At 30.8% G+C, this 19,545-nt stretch overlaps 2 protein-coding genes across 2 annotated transcripts in view; both read right to left on the reverse strand.

Moving 5' to 3' along the window:
- Positions 1–447: 447 nt before the first annotated feature.
- Positions 448–3,253, reverse strand: LOC133192938 (myosin-2 heavy chain-like). Its single transcript, XM_061328942.1, has 6 exons — positions 3,246–3,253; positions 2,768–2,932; positions 2,229–2,345; positions 1,678–1,803; positions 1,295–1,444; positions 448–463 (listed from the first exon to the last, which is right to left on the reverse strand). Exons 1-6 carry the CDS (start codon positions 3,251–3,253, stop codon positions 448–450), a joined length of 582 nt encoding a protein of 193 aa, XP_061184926.1.
- A 6,196-nt stretch (positions 3,254–9,449) lies between these two features.
- The window catches only part of LOC133192939 (girdin-like), a 41,515-nt gene continuing 31,419 nt past the window's right edge, over positions 9,450–19,545 (reverse strand). The window contains exons 8-11 of the mRNA XM_061328943.1: positions 10,314–10,512; positions 10,099–10,191; positions 9,873–9,968; positions 9,450–9,770 (exon numbers count right to left, since the gene is read on the reverse strand). Of these exons, the coding sequence (XP_061184927.1) occupies positions 9,477–9,770; positions 9,873–9,968; positions 10,099–10,191; positions 10,314–10,512 (682 nt within the window). The 3' untranslated portion in view covers positions 9,450–9,476. The remainder of the gene's footprint in view (positions 9,771–9,872; positions 9,969–10,098; positions 10,192–10,313; positions 10,513–19,545) is intronic.

Below are 19,545 nucleotides of genomic sequence, written 5' to 3' on the forward strand. Positions count from 1 at the left end.
TGACCATTGTTAACCCAGTATAAGTATATACCCTAGATGTTCCACTGGATAGTGTATTTCATTGTTTAAAGCTTCTACTTTCATTCCAATGTCATATTATTTGCATGCATATGTATAACAGTCTGTTTTTTTTCGTAGAGTTAATAGTTTTTTTTCCTTTTCCCCAGTACATTTTAATTTAACATAAACTGATTGTTTGCAAATGTACATTTCCTTATAAAATAAGAATACACATCTATAATAGATACAAAAGGAAATTAGAGCAAGATGCTAAGCTAAAAGAAATACTAGTACGTATAAGCTTAAATGAAATTTCCTCAGTGAACCGATTAATAGATAGTAGGTTTCTTGGAGATTTATGCAGAGTATAGCAATTCATTGGGTATTCATAACAATAGTGCTTATAGCAAAGTCGATACTTAACCCATATACGTGCGTGCCTTCAATTCATGTAAACAGGAACCTGTAACCAAGTAATAAAAAAGGCAATACAATTTTTGAGTTTCATACTTTCAAAAACCTTTCTTGTGAACCCTTTTTTCAGAAATTATTTTAAATTCACATCTGCTTTAACATTTTTGATGAGGTGGAAATGTTAGATCTACGGTTTTCGTTTTCATTCTCTAGCTGAAAAATAAATTGCTTCTGTCTATTTCAGATTCTGGCCTGGATGCTTTTGAGACTCTCTGTTTCAGATCATTTTTTTTCCATTTTCATCCTCAAGAGAAATAATAAAATGAAGTAGTGTGAAGGTACTGGAAAAAGAGAGTTGCTGAAATATTTTGGAAGAAATAGGTAACATATTCCATTGTGATCACATGCGGTCGATCACACTTGATTCCATTCTTGACATCCAGCAAATGTAATTATTTTCATAAACTTCATTAGAAGAAAAAAAAAATGACATGACACTGGAAAGTTCGCAAACTCATTCAACGCATAAAGAGTGGAATTAAGAAATCAGTACCATGTTAGCTATAACTGACTTACTTCTATTGAAGTTAAATATGATAAGCTAGTCTAGGATCTACCTTTGTAACGCAACTCTTTTTCCCCTTGATAAAGATGAAACTCTTTTATTTTCCTTTGATAAGGACGAAATGTGTGTTCGATATTTTTGATTTTCTAGCTGCAAAATTACTTGTTTCAATCGGTTTATTTCAGATTCTGTTCGCGAGTTTCCTTCAAATTCTCTTTTGAAAAAAGAAGAATGAAAACATTAACGAAGTACATGTATATCATAACAAGACGAGGTTCTTTTTCTTCAGAAGGAAACAAGATTTTGTTTTATTACCTATGAATTTGGATTTTTTCTTCTCTCAAATTGTCTGCTTGCTTTTCCAAGATGTGGATTTCTTTCTTCAGGTCATTAACTTGATCTTTCAGACATCGGATCTCAGAATCTTGATTGGTTTTCTTTAAATTCTTTTCATATTCTTTATTTCTGTATAAATTGAACATAAACACAATGAAATCATTCATTGTCAAATTGAATTTAATGATCATAATTACTGTTAATAAATCTTTTCACATCTACGTTATGCCTGCTTATACGACACTAAGGGAACCATTTTTTTTATGCCAGTTTGTCCGCCTGTCATGTAGTATCGTTTTTAAAACTGAAAGATTGGTGTTATAACAGGTAAATGTATTATACATATATATGCTGTAACCTACTTAACATAAAGAGATTGAAGTTCCAACTTCGTCTTTTCCTTATCTCTGATCAGAACTTTGATTTCTTCCTCCCTTAATTTTAGTTCTCTTGAATGCATCAGTGACAAGTCTTCTTTTTCCTGTAAACTATAACATTTTATTCCTGTTTACTTGCTTTTACCCTGTAAACAAGCATTTTGAGAGTATTGTATTAGCAATACTAGTCCCCTACCGGCAAGTGTAATCTGGTTCCCTTTAAGAATTGAAAATGTCATATTTCCGTCAAAAATCAATGAAGTGGAACGAAATGCAAACTTGATCTGTAACTCATCAAGATACACTCACATACGAAAAATCAGCTCAATATCTACAAGCATTTAGAGAAAAAAAAGTGCGGAAAACCAAGTGGGACAGACTGACAGACAGACAGAGGGACAGCTAGACTAACGGACAGACAGACAGACAGACGGACGGACAGACTCAGAGGAAACCTATAGTCCCCTCCGGTTTCACCGGTAGAGGACTAATTATTATCAGAAAACATATCGCGAAACACAATAATATAAACTTACATTCGCCTTCTTTTCTCTTCTAATTTCTTGTTCTCAGTTTTCAAAATTCTTACTTCAAAACGTAAGTTTTCCACCTCTAATTCTGTAGTCTTTTTATTGTCGGTTTGAGTTTTCCTTCTGGAAATGAAGTAGAAATATGCACAAATGCACTTTTACTGAAAAAATTGCATATCCTCTGAAATAGATTTGAAAAAACTTCCTGAAAACGACTACTACGTGTACTAGTCTAGTTTCCATCTCAGAATATTTCTCTCCTATTTTTGATATTTGTATTTTTTAAACCCTAAATATTTTTAGAGGTTTTTGATCCTGCGAAATAAAAAAATGTTTTTGTTTGTTCTCGTGAATTTGTTTTTTTTCCCTTCAAATAGCACAGTAGAAGGATCTTTACATTTTTGAAAGAATACAAATTAAATCATTTAATGTAAATGAATTTTATCAATTTTCTATATAGTCAGCATACTTAGAAATAAGCATTTTCAAAAATCAGTACATGTATACAATAATTAAATATTTATCTAAAACTTTTATTCCTGTACCTGATACTATGTTCACTATCAACTGTAAGCCAAAACACCTTTGATTGCTCCTCTTTAAGTTTATGTCTGAGTTCATCCAATTCCGATTGCAAACGAGTTACACCGTCATTCAGTTTTAAGATATCGCCATCTTTACTGTCAGATTCTGCTTTTGATTGTTCAAGTCTTTAATGTAAACAAAAAAATGATTTAAACGTAGTAGCAACTTCAAATTCAAAGAAAGCCAAAATAATTCAATAAAACAAATCTTGGAAGGTGCTGGTTCCTATGGTAAAATAAAACAGAAATAGATTATTCTGTACGTAATTTTATTTTTTTTTAATCATCCGTTTACGTTCTTTGTAAACCTGTTGTAGATTTTTTTTTTAAATTTGGTCCAGGTTTCCGATGTAAATAACTTTACGTCAATCCTTAATTAATTATATGGAAGCTATTAAACTTAACAATTATCCTTATAAATTGTGTCTGCTGTTAAGACATTAGCATACCTTTTTTCCAAGTACTCAATTCGTCCTCTCTGATCTTCGGAATTTTTGTCTTTTTCACATCTTTGTTTCCACTGTAAATCGGCGTTTTCCCTTAACCTACCACACAGATAATTGTAAGTTCATATAAAAATATTGAAACCACAGTATGCAATCCATTTAACAATTCATTTGAACATAATTTATTGTAATTCTGAAGTACAAAGGGATTGGACTAAAAGTTCTAAAATCTTGTAACGCAAAGAGAAAAGTCGTTAATTCTTTGTTGCCCTCGGTGAATCTATCCCCAGTGATAAAACCTGAATCTAAAATGTGAATTTTATCAAATTTTAAAAACTTATCCAAACAAATAATCGAATAATTAAAAGGAACTTACGACATTTGAAGTTCCGTTTTCAAACGATCGATCTCTTCCCTTTTCTTTTGTATAATTTTACAAAGAGGACCTGACGGTCTTTCAGTCAAAGACTTTTTTATCTCTTCTTTCTCTCGGAGAGAATTGTCCAAGCTTCAACAAAAAGTAAATCAGTTGTTAAATCAATGCATCAACAGTTTCAAATCAACTGAGACAACTACAAGTATACTAATTAATGGAAGAATGTTGTGAGACATATTCGAGACTTTCTATTTACTAATCTATATAAGTTTAACATTTTAAATTATTTTTATAAGTAATTCTATACGTATTCAGCAGATTTTGGTTTATTTCCAACATTCTGTCATTTTGAGACTGCAAAACTGAGCACAGAAAGCAATCGGGGGCTGCTGGGAGAACTTTGCTGCCAGATGTTCTGGAATATTCATCACAAAGTGGAACATTATTCCTGTGAAAAAAGATGAATAAGTTGGAAAACGAAAACATATATATATATATATATATATATATATATATATATATATATATATATATATATATATATATATATATATATATATATATATATATGAAATATCTTCAAAAACAGAAAGCTACGGTACGATTGGTCATACATGTATTTATATGGAAGCAAACTCAGGAAGTGTAGAATCAAATTTGTTCAAATCATGACCCCGTAGCTAAGGTGGGGCCTCAATGGGTGATCAAAGTTTTACATAGGAATGCATATTTAAATTTTAAAAAAAAATCTTCTTCTTAAGAAAAACGGCAAAGCCATGATTAGTCATATTAATATTAAAGCATCCTCAGGTATGTAAATTCAAACTTGTTCAAATCATGACCTCCAAGTAGTAAAGAGGGGCTACAACAGGGGATCAAAGTTATACAAAGGAATATAATGGGTATATCAATAAAATTTTTCTTCTTAAAAACAGCAAAGCCTTGATTAGTCAGATTTATTTAGAAGCATCATTAGGTGTTGTAGATTCAAGTTTGTTCAAATCACCCCCCCCCCCTTTTTTTCCCGAAAAATTTTTATATTCAAAATCTTCAATACTGAAAGCAATAAGAGCTGCATTTTTCGGGAATTTTATTTTGCTGTTAAAATGTGTTATTATGATAAATTTGTATGTAATTAAAACCTTTATGATCAATTAGACTAAAATAAAATATCAAATTGTTTTAGAAGAAGGACTTCCTTACAATCAAATATATATTATTATATAAGAGATTAATATTGTACAGGACGACTATAATGTAATTTTGCCTCAATCAAAGCTTATAAAAAGTTTTTTCGTCGCAAATATGAACAACAGAAGTTTATAAATGTTCTTTTTTTCTGTCACTGAAATAGTTAATTACAATTTTGCAACAAAAATTTCAGACATCAAAGTTGCAGCTCATTTTGCTTGAACTGATTTCTGCCTTTTCGTAGCCAAAATGTTCAGGTGAGCGATGTGGCCAATGGGCTTCCTATTTAGTGTATCATTTTTATACATCAAATGGTCACTTTCATATGCCGGCGTGGTATATATATAGTGGCCCTGCAGAATTCCTGAAAGAAGTATTACATTATTTTATCCAGGCCGTAAGTCTATCAATAATTGAGTAAAGAAAAATGAATGTATTTTTATTTTTATCAATTAATAGACAATTATAAGTATCAAAATCATGCCCACTGTAATTAAGTTATTCCTTACTCATTTAGGGCTGGGGGTGTATGTCTTTCCTCTCGTTCCCAAATAGGATAGCGTCTCATCCTCCCTGTATTTAAAAAATTTGCTCCCTGTCTGAAAACAAAAATAAAACACTGCGCTGCAGTTTCATTGTAGAGGATGATGATAAAGTTAATCCTCAGTCTTTTTTCTCACATATATCGAATTACATCTAATAAATCATTTTACAAGTTGTTTATGAAAAGCAGCGTAATGAAGACAAATTTTCACTTACTCTAAAACAATCTTCTATGGCGCACTTTTTAATTTATGCAAGAATCACAAGTGCAAAAAAGAAAAATAATTCGCAAATTTTCGCAAAATAAATTTTCTTTCTAATGGACAGACACACGACAAAGAATGTGATTTAGTCGATTTGAACAAACTTAGCAAAACTAAAAAGATCTATTTATTTGCCGGTACATTTGTTTATATATGTACACTCCCTCTTTTCAATATCACTATGCAGACTAAACAATACTATAGTGCTTAAGAACATGGAGAAACCCCTTCTAACTCCCTAACACATTGGTCTCTCTTGGTCTTTGAAGAACATATAATGTAAAAAAAAGTATGTTTGTCACATTTTTATTTATCTATTATTTACAAGTCTACCCAACCATTATAAAACTATGAAAGTACTTTTTGTATTATACATTAAAAATCTTTGTTTAATCCTTTTATACAATTTGATCTATCAATTAATAAAATTTACAGTAATTAATTATCAAAGATAAAAAGAAAATGGGAATAATTCTCTCAGTAGAGTACAAATTTCCCGATAATATCAATAGAGCCTTGCCCAGTACCAGAACATTTGACCCCGTGATCTGGCTAGAATATCACAAATCTGGCAAAAACACCCTTGCTCATTATAACTTTGTACCCTGTTTGCGTCCAAGATGCCCAAGAGAAGAAAATATCAAAGAATTAATGCATTTTTACTGTATACATGTTACCCATAGAGCCCCTCTTTATTACAATAATCCCAGATCCAAGGGCTATGAATTTCACAGTTTTGAAAGACGCATCCTGGTTCATTATAACCATGCACTAAGTTTGTTAGCTAAATACCCTGGGGCAGAGAAAGGTTTTTAAAGAATTTATGCATTTTACTATATGATTATCATAGCCCCGCCCTAACACAAGAATTTCTCAACCAGGGACCATGGATTTCACAATTTCTAAAGGGGTATCCTTACTCATCTTAACCATCCACTTAGTTTGCTTGCTTCATAACCAGGAGCAGAGAAGAATATTTTTCTAATAATGCATTCTCACTATATGATCATTCCAACCCAAGAACCATGACCCAGGGACCATGAAAGGTAAACGGTTGACAAACGACGGACGACGACGGACGAAAAAACATAGCAATAGATTCAGCTGAGTGTCTCAGGTGACCTAACAAGCGAAACATTGACAGTGAAAATGCTACTTACGTTGGTTATTATTATTTTTTTTCTTGCTACACACACCATAGACTACTAGTTAAAATTTAGTGCAAAACGAAAGTTAAATATTCCCCAGGTAAACCTTTTACAAAACTTTTAAAATAAAATGAAATTTACATTAACATATCAGATTTGATTATTTACATATAAGATTTGTTTATATAAAATGTAACTATGAGGACAAGTATCAAATGGTTTCGGTGATTTTTTACAACTTCGATAGTAATGGTTCCTTCCTAATCAAACTGTTAAATACTCTTTATTTCTACATACTTTGTCAACTTTTAAAAGGTTGAACTATCTTTTTACCTTATGTGGTTATCCTGTCAGGATTAAAGCCTATTTCTTTGGTTTGATACATTGTACGTATCTTTATATCAATATCAATAATCAAATTTTGCTTGACCTTAAAATCGATCAACTACGAAAGCCTTAAAGGACCAAATTTAAAGGTAAATGGCCAGACCATCTACAAATTACATGTATGTTATGAGCGAAATATGTAGTGCTCATTTCCTTAAAAAAACAAACAAAAACGACAATTAGATTGTAATAATCATGATTTCAGTTTTCGTTATTTTAATATATTTTTCAAGCAATGCAGAATTTTGTGCACTCTATTGAGAGATTTTATTCACTCATACTAATTCTCGATCTTTTTTGAATTCTTCTTTTAAAGTTTGTCCAAGTGTTGACAATAGATTTGTGGTTTTAGTTTATATTGGATGATCTATTTTAAATATTAGCTAATCAAGGTGAGGCATTTTTAATACATATTTCATTGTTGACTTTAATTAGCTTGAATTGGCAAATGACATGTTCTGTAGTGGGTGACCTATAATGACTGTTTCAAACAGGACAGGTTAAGGACATCTTCGACGTCTCTCAGAAGTCAAGAAAGAGATCTATGATCAAATTATTTAAAATTAATTGTATGGTATAAAATTCATAACGTATAGAGAAAGATCATGAATACTGTAAGTATACATATATTTGCCTGGAAAAAAAATGTAAATAAGCGTTTTATCTGGAGTTGGGGCGTCGTAAAGAGTTGATCCTTACGTCTCGGGTTCGATTCCACTGTGATGAGTGGAGACCGGTCCTTCGGATGAGACCCTATAAACCGACGTCTCGTGTAGCAGTCGGTGCTGGCACGAAAAAGATCCCTCACTGCTCAAATGCAGTAAGTACCGAGTACAGGTCTACATTTGCAGTCTTCTCGGCGAATGTTGGCATCTCAATATGAGTGAAAAAAAGGATGTTAAACAACAAAACAAACAAACAAAATACTGTCGTATAGAAAACCATTTATCATGTGTGTATTGATAGCAAATACAGTGCTATGGAAATCAGAGATAAACTCTCAAATTCTGAGTTTGTTCCAAATTAAAAAAAAAAAGAAAAAGAAAAGTATCTAAATCTTCAAAAAGATTTGTCAAAAATGAGGAAAATCAGAAATTGCTTTCACACAACATAACTCCTTCTGATAAAATAATACTAGCGTTAATATTTCGTTGCGTTTCCTACGGAACAAAACTGTTTGCAGTTCAGAGCAATTTCCTCCTTTTAAATGATATGCATATTATTAGTAAACAGTAACGATTTGGAACAATTTGAAAAGTGAAGTGGGAGACATATACCCAGAGTAGCAAAAATTGAATACATACGAAAAGACAGTACTAAGCATTATTTTGCTCCTTCTTTAAATTAATCAGTTATTACGTTATTATCGATTATCCACAGAAATCTACGAGGTCGACCAACTCTGTGAAGGGTTCTCTCTCTCTCTCTCTCATAAATATTATTTTTTGTCCTTTTATATATCAATGACCAAAAAAAAAAAGAAACTTGTTATCCAAAACAGTTTTTAATTAATATTTCAATATCGCTCATTAAATAAAGGATTACTTTTTACTTTATTTTCTACAACAACAATCTCCTTTCGCACATTATAGTGTATTATCTCTAAATAAATTGCATAACTCTATTAATTCTACTACATATTTTCACTAAAAAAATATATTTTGTATTGTTTTTATACCAATTAGCCATTATTGGGCTACAGAATTTTCTGACTGTGGTTCAACTGGTTTTTACTTATAAAGAAAAGAAACGTTTGGACTGATTGTGTATCAAGTTTTATTAAAATATGACAAACTCTGCGAGTAAAAAGAGAAGCGTTCTGAAAGTATTCCACAGTAATTTCTATTTTGTACAAATCATGTAACACCATCCGTTAAAATGAAGAAAAAGATAAATAGAATTATGTATCTTAGTGTCGTCTTCTTACGTAACTAATTTTTGTCAAATTGGAACAAACTGTAGAAGGTGCAGCGTCAAAGAAATTTCTTTTTTTTAAGTAATAATTTCTAGTAATCATGTCACCACCGTTTTACGACCTCATACTGCTGATAAAATTCAAATGCATCTTTGTGAAGTAACTAATTTATTAAGTTTTACTAATATCAGACAATTACATTGAAATCAAACTAAAATTGTAAGAAGAGTAAGATATTGAAAATTTCTTTTTTGAAAACAGACGACTGTCGGAAGAACGGCGGATATTTTATCAATACATAAGATTTTCAGGTCTCTGATCAGCAGAGCTAATGAAAACCAAAAGAAAATCTTAAAAGTTTATAAATCATCCACGATATGGAATTGACGGGATAAGAATAATTAAGGGGTATGCTTTGGTTGTGCCACTCCTTTTGACAAGACAGGTCCGCTCTCGTGCAAGTACAATGCTGGCCAGACAATGAAATCAACATATCCCCCTGTTTTTGTGTATCGCCTCAAAATGTCTGTGTTAAATTCTGTTCCCCGTCTGAACTCGAATCGGACAAATATTGGAGGGTCACGAATACTCATTCTCCAACACAGACTTGCACACTGGCGAGCGTATAGTTTTGTCTTGGAGGATACAGAAACGTCCACCTTCTTTAGAAAAGAAGGTAGTCTTGCCAAAAACATCTGAAAATGACAAAATTTCTGTATGTTACAACTTTGATTAGTAATACAAGAGAGCTTCACATTTAAACCAAATCCTATTTACTTTTTTATTAATTGTCTTACCTCTTCGACAATTAAACAACATGCATTACCCAAAGACAACCTTAAATCTGTAAGGGCTTTTTGAACTGGAACATCTGCACCAATGATCTGACGAGTCTAGAGGGGAAGGAAGACAAGCCATTTAAAATAAGAAAATGAATAATTATGCAAGCGTAAATTTCAAATACATGTATATCATAAAGAAGACATATTATTAACATTTGAAAGCGATGAATCCTAATATTACCTCTCTACTTTTCTCGTCAGCCAATGTAAAAACTGCCTGTCCTATCCTTGTTTCGTAATTTTTCTCTGTGCGGACACAAAAATCATATGCTTCCTAGTGGATGAAGAACGAAAAATAATAAATCTTCAGCATTCTTATCTTCAAAAATTGTTTGTCAAATGATATATGAAGTCTGTAAATAAATATAGGAAAAGTGTTATTGAAAATACAGAAACCTTCAAAATTTTAAGAAGGACTTGTATAGTTTCCTCTTCGTTGTTGTAAGTATTGTCAAGTTCCTCAAAAGCATCCGTCCACTGGTTGTCGTACAACTCGGAGAATTTCTCTGCTATTTTTGTTGGACGATTGGTGTCACTAAGGTCGGTTATCGCTGCATTACCATGAGTTACCTTGGCACCAGCCACCTTACTTAACCTTAATGTAATAAGTATGGTATACAGTGTATTTACATTTTAAATCTTAGAATTTTTTTTATCTCAGGCAATTATTTTCGAAAGGTGATGATTGTATAATTACGGAAGCCGGTTGGTGCCAGGTAGAAAAAATATTTTATCTGGTGACCGCAAGATATGTTTCTGGCGGCCGGCCGCCAAATAATAATCTGGCGGCCGCCACATAAAAAACTGGCGGTCACCAGAAACTTATCTGGCCAGAAAATTATTTGGAGGCCGCCATATAAATTTCTAGCGGCCACCAGTTATTTATGAGGCGGTCGCCAAATAATGATTTGTCGTACAACTCGGCGGCCGCCAGATAAAAACATGTACTAATTAAAGAATACCTCGTTAATGCATTGTCCTTTTCTTTACAGACTTCAGAGAGTTCCTTTTGGAGTCGATAGTTGTCATCATCTTGATTTAACAGTCTTTCTTTTAAACGCTGTATTTCCTCCGTTAATGTTTTCATTTTCAGTTCAACTTGACCTTGCCTTACACGTTAATATGACAAAAATACTTATTTTGTGCACATGGTACATATAATACAAAAACATGCTTTGCTTTTCTAGAACATACATTTCTATAATTAAAATAATAAAAGTTGTCTTGGTTAAAAAAACGAAATTAACTGTACTTAAATGAATGAATGAAATTAAATGACATGTGTTTTGAACAAATCATTATAATCACTAAATTAATATATTTGTTCCAGTGTATTGACAATTCTTCACATCCTAACATGTAAGTTTTATTATCTTGTAATAACGGTATGGTTTGAATCCCATGATATTAAATTTTAAACTTGGAACATCAGAATGTTTATTCTTTATTTACACTGAGGTATTTGTCTTCTTTTTAGTAAATTAGTAAATTAGTATGTGACATTTAAGGAACAAATCCATTAGATTTACTAGCAAACACATCCTAAATATTATAAATGAAAATAGTTGTGATACATTTTTTTAAAACATCTATTAGACTGAGCAAGTATTTGTAGGCAGCAACACCTATGGTATGTTAATTTATATATATATATATATATATATATATATATATATATATATATATATATATATATATATATATATATATATATATATATATATATATATATATATATATTCGTACGAAAGAGCTACCCCACCACCCCATATCCCCAATTTGATTTTTGTAAAATTATTTGATTCTGCGAAAGAATTAACAAAATTAGTTGAATATATTTATGATATTACTATCAAAATATTAACTTTTGCTTGGGCAAAGGAGTCTTTTTATATGGGCCGATGTGTCAAAAATCTCGGGCCGATCTGTCAAAACCGAGGTATCACAGGTGTCGCTGGACCAGATAATGATAAGTATATTACGTAGGGGATTTTGTATCGTTTTTCAATGCAATTTTTATACTTGTATAATACTGGACATTTTCACCAATCAGCTACTCATTGCGGATACTTTAGATCCAATACTTATGAATTCATATATTTAGCACTTACAGTGATTAAACGTGTAGATATCATCAAGACATGGGTTTTTTTTTTTCATTATTGTTGGTAAAACATTATTTTGTTACATATCTAGTTGATATGAAGATAACTTCAATTTCAACTTTGTTTTTTTTTTATCTTAAATATCGTTTGTTTAAGTAATTATACCTTTGTAATGCATCTTCTTCTTTTATCCTTATGGCTAAAATTTGTGATTTTTGTTTTTCATTTTCATTCTCTAGATGCAAAATAACTTGCTTCAGTCGCTCTATTTCAGATCCTGGTCTGTGTGTTTGTGAGTCTCTTTGTTTCAGATCAGTTTTGCGTTTTCTTTAAAAGAAACAAAAAAAATTAGGCTTTGTGTAGATATTGAGGAAAGATATGCTAAAGTATAACTACGGACACAAAAAGAAACATTTCATTTTTACCGCTGAAATTGGACTTTTTCTTCTTTCAGTCTTTTAACTTCTTTTTGTAATGTATGATTCTGTTCCTTCAGGCTACTAATTTGGTCTTTCAAGTATCGAATTCCTGAAGAATCTTGATCAGCAAGTTTTAACTTCTTTTTGTTATCGTTGTCTCTGTGTAAATTTAACATCGTCACTTTTATAAAGACAATAGTGAGTGAGCACATACGGTAAAACATAAAACTTCATCCTTGCAATAATCACTGTTGCGTTTCAGGCCGTTTTGGCTACAATTTTTGCATTTTTGTTAATGAACATTACCAATGAAAGAGACGACCTGCTGCACTGCATAATTGCATTACAGTTTTGGATTCCTAATACTATATTTTTTCTTTCCTAATTCAATGCCAACAGTTTGATACATGCATCATGTACATGATCATATTCGATCCGCGAATTTTATTGACTCGTGACTAAATATCCGTATCCAGTCAAGAGTACATGGCTTTTCCACCTCAATACTACAAGGGGGGATTAATATTCTACTGTTTGTCAATGCAGTTTCTTTATCTTTATGCGGAGGACTAGGCGTCCAGAACTATTTGAAATATACTAAAGAAAATATACTTTCTTGTATATTTTCTTTAATTATCTTCTCTGGCGAATCTTTATTTTCCCTTGGTTATATATCTACATTAGAATATTTGTACATTCAGTGACAATCCCCCATCCTTAATCCCTACAAAATATCATTATTTATCCTGGCCTCTTTTTATTTTCATGTTTTCTTTATTACCAAAAGGACTTGAATGCCAGAAATTAAAATAAAATTTACAGATTCGGTGGTTTTCATCCAATGCTACCGTTTTAGTCATTTAGTACTGTAGTCGAAACTGGATCTGCTGATCCTTTTTTCAACAAAAGATTTTGCAGAAAATAAAATTGGAATATTTTGAAAATTACGATCGCAATTTGTTATTTTTTTTACCACATAACGATATAAGATAAAAATATCTCTACAAAACTTTAATTGAATTGCTTTAAATATTTTCTTGAAATAAAAAATAAAATCTATTTTTGTTTAGGTAATACCTATGAAATGCATCTTCTTTTGCCTTTGATAAAAAGGGAAAGTGTGATCTTTGATTTTCATTTTCTAGCTGCAGAATGACTTGCTTTAATCGGTCTATTTCAGTTCTTGTTCGTTGTGCTTGAGTGTCTTTCTGTTTTAGCTCTGCTTCAAACTTCCTTTTAAGGAAAAGAATGATCTGATTAATGAAGCATTTTATAAAAAGAACAAATTTTTGGATGCCTTCAAGGAGAAGAACGAACACTTTTTTTAAAATTATTATTATTACCGTTGATTTCGGATGTTTTCTTCTCTCAGATTTTCCGCCTGCTTTTCTAACGTATGAGTCTCTTCTTTTAGTTCACTAATTTGCTTGTTCAAGTTCCGGATTTCTGAGAAATGTTGATCAGTTCTTCTCAATTTGTTCTCATTTTCTTTGTTTCTGTATAAGTTGAACACAAAATCTAATCAAGTAATAGTTAATCGAAATTTACATACAATCTGTTTTAATCTTTCAATTATTCAAATTACTATTAAGATATATGGTTAAAGTATACCAATTAGGGAGTTAGCAAGATTCAGGTTCCCCTTAGCCAGTACCATTTCCCTAGGCAAATCCAAGAGTAATTATTCTGGTTGAGGAGAACTGGAATTTTCCTTACTCACTCTTCAATATACTTTTAACTCTTAAAAAGTAAAAAATAAATAGAGGATAACGGATAATCAGGGTTTAGCTTTCGAATCAGGGATTAGCTCATTTGACTAATGCACGGCAAAACAGGAATTAGTCCATTGACAGCGATTTCTGAGAAATCATTCACATCTAACGATCCCAATTTTATATAGAGGAAAAAATCAGTAAATGTATAATAAATCGATATAACATTCCTTTTGAATTGATATCCGTGAGGTGCTGATACATTTTTTTCAACTACATGTACATCTGTTTGCGTCATATGTGTCCTTGGAAGGCTGGAATGTAGTATTATCATATTTTGCGTGAATATTGTTTGTATCAAGACCTTATAAAAGTATTGGAGTAATTAAAACCTGTCGACCCTTCACTAAATTTTCAAAGTATACTGTCAAAGTAGTTATTTTACTCAAGTCACTCTTAGAAAACACTGGTTCGATTATGAACGCTTTTTAAGTGAAAGCACTTATTGGGAAAATACTACCTGGGGATATTAAATTGTGGAGCAAGTTCTACACTCGAAGACACATTTGGGGACACTAAGACGATCGGACTATAACATACAAAAAAGGTGAGATTCGGTGTTAAAAATAGAGAATTCGAGATCCATGTCGACAGAGGTTTTACTTGATGGTTATTTATTCATTTACGCTGTATTAGGAAAAGTAGTATCCATTGTTACAAGTTTATCGACTCATTGAGAAAGCTAGTAACACGTGAACTCCATTGTCGATGTATAAATTCTGTATATCAAACATCCAAATATCGGAAATTTTTGGATTGGTCAACGTTCCTTATAGCAAATTAATTCTGAGTTGTAAGAAATTTATTTTCTCGAATTATATAAAGAAAGTAACCTATGAAGTTGTAATAAAGCCTTCAATTTTTACATCTTTGTGATATTGATCAACTGTATATATATTTTAAAAGCCTAACTTTATGTGAAGAGATTGAAGTTCAGTCTCCAAATTTTCTAAATTTTTCTTCCCATCTCTGATTTCCTCTTCCCGTATTTTCAGTTCTGTTGAATGCACCAATGACAGATCTTCTTTCTCTTGTGAACTGTAAAGTTATAATTCCAATTATTAGCTTGTACTTGGTAGGTTCTAACTTGAATACTTGTTTTTAGCACATAGCATTCTAGTATGTTGTACATAAACTTACATTTGTCTTCTTTTTTCTGCCAATTTCTTGTTTTCGGCTTTCAATATCTGTACTTCGAAGCGCAAGTTTTCAACCTCTGCTTGTTCTGACGATTTTGAATTGTGAATGTCAGTTTCACGTCTTGAAATGAAGTTTAAAAGTGTGCTTTATTTTACATTTTAAAACAAAATACATATGCTCATAGAAAAAAAATCCTGTCATTAAGTTCTCTCTCCAGTGATTTTTTTTTTTCACTTTTACCTTTCACATTCTCTTTTGAATTTGACGATTCTTTTTCTAGGGTTTAATAACATTAAATAATAATTTTTTTTTACAAATAGAAACAAATTTTTTTATGTTGAAAGAACTGAATCTTCTATATTCTGTTTATCGTTTGCAATTTCAGGATAGCAACATCATAACTCAGTATCCAGTAAGCAAACAATTTTGGTAAGATATATATATATATATATATATATATATATATATATATATATATATATATATATATATATATATATATATATATAGTTGTATACCTACCTGTTATCATCTTTACTACAAGTCGTAGGCGAAAAACTCTTTGATTTGAGTTCATTCAATTCTGCTTGCAAACGAGTAACTTCGGCTTTCAGTTTTATGATCTCACATTTTTTACTGTCATATTCTGTTTTAGGTACTTCAAGTCTATAAGGTTAAAAGTAATCTTACGAAACATTTTTGAATACAACAAGAGAAAAAAGGTGAAATAAAATGATTACTTTGATCTTTACGAAAAATAATTTAATTAAATGGATTTTTTAGGCATTTGTATCTAAACTTATTTTCGTGTTCCTTCTTGTTACCTTGTGATGAATGTTAAATTATTACAGAGTACTTATATAAATCGATAAGTGATTATCTCAAAACTATAAACCTGTTTACACAATGAGATATTTAGATCCATTCAAGACTGAATATATACCAAAGGTATATTTTTAAAGTTTTTACTGAGCTACCGGTACGTTACATACCAGTAGATTGTACCCTTTGAATCAGAACCTAAGATCAGTGACGTATAAACTAGTATATGGTCCCTGTTAAGATTAATTGGTATTATGTCAGAAACTATAATTTGTTTAATCAAGATGAAATAAATGCATATTATGATTTTTATCAAATTTACATACGCTTTCTTTAGGTATTGAATTCTTTCTTTTTGATTTTCAAATTCTTGGCTTTCAATTGTATCCTTTACTTCACCCGTTTGTTTCCATAAATTGGCGTTTTCTATTTTTCTGTTGAAATAATAAATGCATGTATCATGTGATAAATATACATAAATACTGAAAATTTCAAGTCGTATTCAAGCACCGAAAAGAAATCAGAAATTAATAATGATCAATAATAATTAATAATGTACAAGCTAATAATTAAGAATAAGAAATTAACTTACAACTGTCTAAGTTGGCTGTTTAAATGATCTATTTCCTCTCTTTTCTTTTGTAAAATCTTCCATAGAAAACTAGAATCTTTTTCAGTCGTCTCTTCTTTCTTTCGGAGAGAGTTCCATAAGCTTCAATAAAATGAACATCGTTTATTACGTAAAATGTTTAGATGTCATTTCAAGGATTTGAATATTTCGCTGATATATATACCTGCATGACATAGTAGATTACTTATTTATAAGTGAGGAACAAATATTGAGTAGTTTTACGTGTAATTCGCCACTGTGTTTCAGTTTAAAGTCCTAATAAGAATCAACTTCGAACTTCCTCAAAAGTAAAAAAGTGTGAAAACGTTACAAACTTCGTATTCTAATAAACAAATAAATGAAATGTCAAGGAGCATGGAATTTATAAACTATAAATAGTCAGGTATGTTGTAAATGGCTGTGAAAAAATGTACCCTTAGAGAAAAATTTGCAATAAACAATGTCAATATCTGAAAAAAAAATTCATTTTTAACAATATAATTAAATATTATATGAGATTTAAATTCGAGAAAAAAGTAATAGGTTGTTAGAAAATAATATTTTTATAGAAATACGTATCTTTCATAAAGAGTAGATTAAAACTATTTTTAGACATGATACACTTCGAATTTAACACAAAAGTTGAGTCACAATACAATTCGTTCATAAATGAAAATATTAACAGGGTTTGTGAATTGTTTTGATCAAAAAAAGTTTTAGATTCAAAAACGTCTGTCAGATTATGAAAATTGGGTTTGTTGCCTTTTTTACTATTTAGAGCATCAGCATAAATTTTAGACAAAAAAAATCTGATTGAATTGTACTCTGCGCTTTACAAAACTTCAAATCGAGAGAAAGTTATTGATTTTTGTTGATTTAAAATTCTGTGGAGCGCCTAGAGATTTTGATTTTTTTTAAAAAAAAAAAATACATGTATGTACCATGTGTTTGAAATGTGATAAAGATTCATTCAATAAGTATTTTGTTGCGTATTTTGTATCACAGAACCTTTGCCGAAAACAGTTAGGTTTTATAAAAACCATATCGAATACAAAAAAAGAACAAATTGTCTTTTTAGAAACGTATAACTGCCCCTTTCACAGAGCATCACAGAATAAATTTGGTACATATCACATTACATACGTTTATGTCTCTTTGCCAGCTTTATTTTCAAAAAAACTTTATTTATTTCAGAACTCTAATCGAATTTCTGATGTAACACTTCCTCATAAGTACGCATGAGAAAGTTATAAAACATCACGGTCATCATAAAAATGTTATCTGTCCTTTATAGTCATAGTCACATACCTTTTTTCTAAGTACTCAGTTCTTTTTGTTTCACTTTCTAGTCTCCATTGCAGATCATCGTTATCTCTTGACCTAAAAAAGTGATAAATCTTGCTTTATAAATGATGTAATTAGTCAATGTAATCAAGGAACTAGGAGGCAATGAACTTACAGATTTCGCAGTTGCATGTTCAATCGATTTATCTCTTCTCTTTTCTTGAGTAAAATCTTACAAAGAAAACTGGGACGCCTTTCTGTCAAAAATATCTTTAAGTCTTCTTTCTTGCTTAAGCTTCAATGAAATGTACACCATTTGTAATACTGATGCTTATTTCATATGAAATATACATGTAAATATGAATGCACATTATTGTACTGAAACTATGAGTTATTTTAATGTAAATTCCTACTTGTTTTTCAAGGCTTGGATTCTTTCTAGCAGTGCTTTATTCTCCAACTGCAATATAGGACATATGACACAATCGGGAACTGCAGACAAGACGTCAACTCCGCATGTGCTGGCATATCCATGACTGCGTGGAACATAATTACTATATTTTTAAAAAAAATAACTGAAATCTTCAATGCTAAACAAAATTTATTATTCGCATCTGATATATTTTAAATTATTTTTTTTAAAAGATTGCAAAAGAATTTCATTTGTCAGGGTAAATACCTTAATTATTAGTTTGGAGTTAAAATAGGATCTATAAACTGGTAAGTTGTACCAGTATTATTTGAATTTAGTATGTAGAAAAAACAGAATTTTCCATGTTTATTTGACATAGATAAGGATGGATGTGAATTGATTACTACAAATTATTAAAAACAAAGATCAAAAAGGATTCCACTCAAAGCGTCAAAATATGAATCCTGCTACAACAAAACATATACATAGTTAATACACTTAACATTTATCTGAATGTTTCTAAGATTTCTAGAGAAAAACTTTAGTGGATGTTTTACCAAACATTATTTCAATTGTTTCTTTTCTTTATTACACTATACCAAATACAAGAAATCATAGCAATGATTTAGCTATGATTGTTATTATGACACTGTGGTAGAAAAGTTCAAGTTGGACCAATAACTCAAAGTGAAAAGCCAACATAACCGTAATTATAGTTCACCATAATCACACAGTAAGATATTTTTTCTTACTTTGGGCGGAGGAGGTACGTCTTTCCCCTCGTTCCCAGATAGGAGAACGTCTCATTTTATCCGTAGATTTTCCCTGCTCTGAAAAATTAGAAAATATTGCACTGCAGTTTCATTTTGCAAGTTATGAATGATCAATAATAAAATCAATCGAAGCTGAATGTTGGCCTTGGTATTGAAGCCTTAATATCAATGGTAAAATTATAAACATACTGCACACACATAGCAAACTTCACAAGAAATATCGGTACAAGAAAACTTATCAATTATAGACTTGGACAAAACCGGTCATCTATCAGTGGAAAGCTTAAGAAT

This window comes from Saccostrea echinata, unplaced genomic scaffold (genome assembly GCF_033153115.1).
Source record: "Saccostrea echinata isolate AGI-Se365-2 ecotype Australia unplaced genomic scaffold, CSIRO_AGI_Sech_v1 ptg000025l, whole genome shotgun sequence".
Classification (NCBI taxonomy): domain Eukaryota; kingdom Metazoa; phylum Mollusca; class Bivalvia; order Ostreida; family Ostreidae; genus Saccostrea; species Saccostrea echinata.

Bases quoted from the DNA above. Each gene is read 5' to 3' on its own strand.
- LOC133192938 (XM_061328942.1), bottom strand. The intron at 2,346-2,767 runs GTACAGGAATAA...CTTCATTTCCAG, and splicing joins GATAGTGAACATAGTATCAG to AAGGAAAACTCAAACCGACA. The intron at 1,445-1,677 runs GTAGGTTACAGC...CAATTTATACAG, and splicing joins CTTCAATCTCTTTATGTTAA to AAATAAAGAATATGAAAAGA.